Source organism: Gracilinanus agilis, chromosome 2 (assembly GCF_016433145.1).
Source record: "Gracilinanus agilis isolate LMUSP501 chromosome 2, AgileGrace, whole genome shotgun sequence".
Lineage (NCBI taxonomy): Eukaryota > Metazoa > Chordata > Mammalia > Didelphimorphia > Didelphidae > Gracilinanus > Gracilinanus agilis.
Window position 1 is genome coordinate 43801786 of NC_058131.1, and position 7079 is coordinate 43808864.

Sequence of the window (7079 nt, forward strand, 5' to 3'; positions counted from 1 at the left end):
TTCCATGTGAACTGGAAAGACTTCCAGCAATTGATGCAGAGTGAAAGGAGCAGAACCAGGAGAACATTGTACACAGAGACTGATACACTGTGGTAAAATCGAATGTAATGGACTTCTATACTAGCAGCAATGCAATGACCCAGGACAATTCTGAGGGATTTATGAAAAAGAACGCTACCCACATTCAAAGGAAAAACTACAGGAGTGGAAACACAGAAGAAAAACAACTGCTTGAACACATGGGTTGATGGGGACATGATTTGAGGTGTAGACTCGAAATGACCACACCAATACACCTATCAATAATATGGAAATAGGTCTTGAAAGATGACACATGTTAAAACCAGTGGAAATGTGTGTCAGTTATGGGGTGGGGACTGAAGGGGAGGTGAAGGGGAAAGTAAGAACATGAATCGTAACCATGGAAAATTTTTCTAAAAAAATAAAAAATAATAATTAAAATTAAAAAAATAATAAATTCTATTGGAGAGGGTTCAAAGACACACACACACACAAAAATGATCCTGCCAAGGGGATTGTCTGGTCATGTCACTCTCCAATTCAATAAACTCCAGTGCTTCCCTATTACCTCCGAGATTGGATATAAAATTCTGTTTGAATTATAAAATCCTTCACAACCAGATTTGGGTTTTTCTGGCTATATTGGGGAAAGAGGATAATCAAAACAGGGCAAGAATGGAGAGAACTGACAAAAGATAGAAGAGTTAACTTTCATTTAACTTCTGTTTTCACTTCCAAGGACAATAGTCCTAAGACTGGAATAAATGGAACAAAAATGGCTAATATTTAATTGAAACAGTAGTCTTTGAAAGAACATTAAGAATGGGAGAGATTCCTCTAGAATGAAGGCCAAATATTACTGGAATTTGAGTCGTCAAGCTATAAGCCTGAGAGCTTCATTTCTATTTCTGGCAAAATTCTTGATCTTATTAGAGGAATAGTTATTGAATATCAATAAAAGGACATAGTGATCACAAAACACAAGCAACATGACTTTTACTGGTAGCAAAGCAGTGAAAATCAAGTATAGCCATCAATTAATAAATGGCTAAACAAATTTTATGCAATGGAATGGAATATTACAGCACTAGAAGACACAATGAATATGAAGCGAAGAAGTGTGGGAAGACATGAACTGATGAAGAATAAAGCAGAATGAGGAAAACATTTTATACAATGACTGCAACAATCTATCTAAATGGAAAGGGCAACAATAAGACCCAATAACCAAATGAAATGCTACATAATAATAATGATCCAACTTGGCCCTGGAAAAAGACTGAGAAAAATGTACCTCCTTCCCTTCCTAGAAATGTGACTGTGACTCAGTGGAGGAGTTAGCTAGTTTTGATGTATACCTCTTTTTTCTCTTTATTTTTTATTCATTCCTACATAGTTTATTACATGAGGAAATGGATATATTTACAACAAGGAAAGTAATGTAACAAAAGATATTAATAAAAAATAAATAAATTCACATTTAGCTTGGCTTTATCAGAGACAGTCATACCAGATTAACTTTAAAAAACAAACAGGGTTATTAGATAGGTAGATCAGAGAAATGCTATATAGATCAGACTGTCTCTGTGAACAAGACGGTGGTACTTAGCTGAATTCAAAACCTATCGAATAGTCAGATCCAAAGAGCAGTCATTAATGGTTTGATGTCAACCTAAAAGGTCACAAGCAGAATATATAGGGATGCATGTTAATTGGCCTTGTACAGTTTAAGATTTTTAGTAGCTAGCTTTTTTATCAATAATTTGGTTGATTCTAGTAAGATAAAATTTAACTGAGATTCAGTTGGCCTCATTAAGAATTTTGTTAAGCTACTATTATATGCATGGCTCTGTCCTAGGAAGTTTCCACCTTTAAGGAACTTACATTCAACTAATAATAATAGGTAATAGGTAAAGAAATACAAGGTAATTTCAAAGCTAGGAGGTACACTGGATAGAACATCCCCACCCCCCCAAGCACCTGAGGACATTTTTCCCATCACCCACCCCCTCTGCCCAGCAGCCCAATGGGAGCGCTTCCTCCCTCACCTGTCTGGGGTAAGGGGGTGGCTCACATTGGTGTGAGGGTTGCAGTTTGGGCCCTCAGTCTCTAAAAGGTTTGCCCATCACTGTTCTAGGGCATAGCACACTTATCGGTACACAGTAGGCACTTGGTAAATGCTTGTTAAGAGACTTTGTCACCTGCCAATTTGATAAGAATGCCACACATCTTTAGCAAAGTCACTTAACAGTGCAAAGCCAAGTACAAAATTTCTGTGCACTCAATCCATTAGAGACTTCCTTCCATGCTGACCCCAAACCATTTCTGACTATTCTTTGGGTTAGGCCAGGTTGGGAATATGAGGTTTTTCCTGGTCATATTTGCTATCAGTATTTCAACAAATCTTATTTTCCTTTTCATGTTGATATTTTCTTTTTTATTTTGTAGAAAACTTTAACCTTAATTTAATCAAGTACATTTATTTTGTCCCTAATCATTCCTATTTAATAAAAAAAATCTTTCCACCACCACCAAGATAAACATGTTATTACATTTTCTTTAATTTTTGTAAACATTGAAGTCTAGTCAAGTTAGGAAGCATTTCTTAAAGGCCTACTTTGTGCTTGTCCCAATTCTAAGTAATGGGGCCATGAAGAAAAACAATTAGTCCTTGCTTTCTAGGAGCTCAGAGTCTAACCAAAGTCAGTCATTGGCATATGATGGGAGATGTGAGCCTCAATTAATTTCCTGCCCAACCAGTAACCATTTCCCCCTAATCCTTTACTAAATCATTAATTTTTTCCCCGGGGGTTTTTACCCTCTGTAAAAGCTTTACTTTTTTTTATTCATCTAGTTTGATATCTAGGACCATTCTTCCTTTTCATAGGCCTCACTCTGCTTTTGCCCATGGCCGATTGCTTTGTAATAAGTCTGGGGGAAGTAATGTTGTTCAGTTATTTCAGTCATGCCTGACTTCATGACCCCATCTGAGGTTTTCTTGGCAAAAGATACTGGAAATGATTAGCCGGCTCCTTTTGCAGATGAGGAAACTGAGGCAAACAGGGTTAAATAACTTGCCCAGACTCTGAGGCTGCATTTGAACTGAAGAACATGAGTCTTCCTGGGAATATAAGATTAGATTTATAAGCATTTTAAAAATGCTCCAGAATAGTCCTGCCTCTTTATTCTTCCATACACATTTTATTTTTTGTCTAGTTGTACTTAAACATTGGTATTCTGATTTATGTTGTATTAAGTATTTAAGTTAAGCTCAGGTGTATTGTCTTTTTTACTACCCTATTCATTTGGAAACATTGGCTATTCCTTTCATTATGTAGAGCAGTCTTTATTTCAATCATTATAATCTTATAGCTGTCTGTCTTCATTTATATCATGCATATTTCTAGGTAGTTTAATTCCCAAATATTTGGTGCCATTTGTAATTATGATAGATGGGGTTCCTTGACTTCTATTGCTAGCAAAAAAGAATGCAAATGATTTTGGTGAGTTAATCTTATAACTCTGTGACCTTCCTTAACTCATGTACTGTCACTATTAATTTTTGGTAGAAACATCTGGACTTGTTTTTCATGTTAATAAGTCTAGTTTCTTTTGTCTTACTTGCAATTGCTAACTGCAAATTAAAATAACTCAGGTATGTATCACTTCCCCGTTCATCAAATTGGGCAAAAATGATAAAAAATGGAAAAAGCAAATGCTAGTAGAGGTATGGGAATATTAATTCACTGTTGGTGGAGCTATGAACTGATCCAACTATCCTTGAAAATAATCTGGAATTGTGCTATAAAATGTACTAAATTTTGAGCCAGAAATCCCACCACAGGGCTTAAATAACCAAGGAAGGTCAATGACAGAAACGATGTTTCTAATTTGTACCAAAATAGTCATAGATGTTATAGCAAGAATTTGTAACAACAAGAAACTAGAAAGAGATCACATACCCAGTGAGTGGAAGAGCCTCAACAGAGTAGCAGACAACATAAGAAGGCAGTGTGGTATAATGGAAAGAGCACTCCATTTGGAATCCAAGAACCTGAATTTAAAGCCTGGCTCTGCTACTTCTTCACTTTGTGACCTTTAGCAAATATTTAACCTCTCTGTGTCCTAGTTTCTTCATCTGTGAAATGAGAGTGTTGGACTGGATGACCTCTGAGAACCTTTTCAACCCTGCAGCTAATAATTGTAACATCATCTTATGTCCATCAGAAATGACAAATGGAATTCGGAAAAATATGGAAAGACTTGTATGAATTCATATATAGTGAAAAAGTGAAATCAAAGAAACAATATACTTGATACATCACATAAATTAAGTCAACACTAAATGGCAAAGGAATTCTGGTCAAGTACAATGGTCTTGTGGAGGAGGGGAGAGTTGAAATACTTTTTCTTTCTGTTAAGAAATTATAAAATACAGTAGTGGAAAAATTATATTTTTTACCCATGACAATCATGATATTAAGTGGTTTAGCTTAACTAATTTTTTAATGGGAAGGTATCATGGGAGGTTGTTTATTGAAAAATGAACAAGACATCTAAAAAATCAATTAAAAAGTCTGCTTTAGAAAGAATATAGAAGCCACCTACTGTTACCAGTGGAATCCGAAGATTTTGCCCTTGTAATTGGTTAAAAGTAGGAAATGTGCTCCAGGATAGGTATCTCCCAGGAGTGGAGCCCAACAAAGCCACAAACAGCACCTCATGTTTGAAATGGACAGCTGGCTGCTCCTCATAGCTACTCTGCTTCAGCCAAAAACCTAGGAAAAAGACAGAATCTGAAAGTCAGATCCAAGCCATGGCGAATGAAGTCCTAGCAAAGGACTTAGCTCAGAGCCCAGAAAGTGCTTAACATAAAAAAGCAGGCATGGAGGCCAAAGAAGCTGAAATGGCAGATGAGTGCAGGCACAAGTGCCAGGGAGATGTGAAGAGATGCCATGGAAAACAGGATCTGGGAAAAGTTGTTTGAACTTCTGCCTTTGAAGAGGACCAATGACATTATGGGGGTGATGTCTTGAATTGTGTGTGAATTGGATTTCAGGGAGGCAGAGCTGCACAAAGTCATCAGTCTCACTCTCACAGTTCCAGAGTCACTGAAATCCGGAGGCAAGACAAGTCAGAATGAGTGGCAATGGCCTGGGATGCATTAATGACCTTGGCATCTTCTTCCATGTCTAACCAAGCTCTAAGAGCTCCAAAAGAGCCTCCTTCAGCTGCCTTCATAGTTGTTGGAACAAACTGTTCTCATCCACCCATTCCATTGGGGGACATCTTCACATTCTTGGTGTAGACACCCTTCTGCCTACTGAGGGGTTTCTGGCCTATCAGTAACCCTTAACCAGGTTGGATGAAGAAGTAGGCAGTGAGGGAAAGCCAACAGTAAGGTTACTGGTACTAGCTTAGGGAACCAAACTTGGAAGACGAAAAGAGCAGTTTCCAAATTCATGGGGAATTCAAGATTAGGACAGGTAGCCCAAGAACAGAGGGACAAAGAATAGAAAGGAAGAGTTCATGCATGGAGGGAACACCTAGCAAATAGTGGGATCTTAAAAAATGTTTTATTAGTTGACTATAAAGGACCTTGGGACAGCAAGGTGGCATAGTGGATAGAGGGCCAAGCCTGGAGTTCAAATCTGATCTTGGACTTCTTACTGTGACCCTGGGTAAGCCACTTATCCTTGTTTGCCTCAGTTTCCTCATCTATTGAATGAGCTGGAAAATGAAATAATAAGCCTCTCCAGGATCTTAGCCAAGAAAATCCTCAATGAGATAATAAAATTGAACATGACTAAAAAACAACTAAAAAAACCCCAACTAAGTCTGATGTGCAACACATGTCAGATTGCATGAATAAATATGTGCTCTCTCTTTTTCAATGTAAATATGCTCTCATTATATATATATCTATACATATGATATTGTTATTCAGTTGTTTTTCAGTCTTGTTCAACTCTTCATGACCCCATTTGAGGTTTTCTTGACAAAACAAGAGTGGTTAGTCATTTTGTCATTTTCTTCTCTAGTTTATTTTATGGATGATTATTGTATTATAAAAAAATCTTATATCATTATATACAGTATATAAGTATATTTATTGTGACATATAATTATAAATATGCTCTATACATGTATATATGAGCATATCTACAATTATATATTATATAGTAAATCTGTTCTCTATATGTATATTTATAATTACATATCACTGTATATAATGTATGTTTTGTATATAATATAAACAAATGTATGCATATATACACAATCTGTATGTAACACATGTGGGTGTGTATATATACATATATACATAACACATGTGGAATAAGTAAAAAAAAAAGATACATTTGCTTGTCAGTTCATAATTCCTTGTATCTCCAGAATTTAGCACAGAACCTGTCACATAATAAGCACTTAATGTGTTTATTGATTGAGACACATTCTGCATTTTTATGTGCATATATACACATATATATGTATGTGTATAAAAAGTTCTGGAAAATGGAAAGTAGAGGAGATGGTCAGGGAAAGAAGTCAGATTCCTGGGGGAATGGTGGAGGCATGGGGCGGGGTGAGGTATCCTGTATGTGTGTTCCTAATTTGGGGAGACAAAATATATATGTCAAATGGGATGGTATATAAAATCTATCACCAGCCAATAAATATTTATAAAGCATCTATTGTGTGCCAGGCACCTGAATGGAATTCCTGTCTTCATGGACCTTGGCATCTAAAACCTGTACTTTGTTCAAGGGATATCTCATCCCAAAGTTTAGAATGTAGAGTATGTTTGCCATTTGGGGGTGGTGGGTGGTTGAGGGGGGCTGGAGGGGAGCTAGAGGACAGGGTCTAAGTCTGTGAGTGGCCAGGATAGGAAGACAAGGCATAGGGGTACCTGCCTGGTTCTGGAAACTCAGTGAAAATCCTTTGATTCTGGGGTACAGAGGGTTGCATGGATGAGGTAGGGGGAGGAAAGCAATGCATGTGCTGTAGTCTGGACAGTCTAGGTCTGGGGGGCGGAGGGGGAGGGAGTAGTTTGGAAGAAC

At 37.1% G+C, this 7079-nt stretch overlaps 1 protein-coding gene across 1 annotated transcript in view; it reads right to left on the reverse strand.

Annotated features, from left to right (window-relative positions):
• The window catches only part of TMEM231 (transmembrane protein 231), a 30143-nt gene that overhangs the window by 12752 nt on the left and 10312 nt on the right, over positions 1-7079 (reverse strand). Inside the window, exon 2 of the mRNA XM_044660480.1 lies at positions 4630-4799. Coding sequence (XP_044516415.1) covers positions 4630-4799 — 170 coding nt within the window. The remainder of the gene's footprint in view (positions 1-4629; positions 4800-7079) is intronic.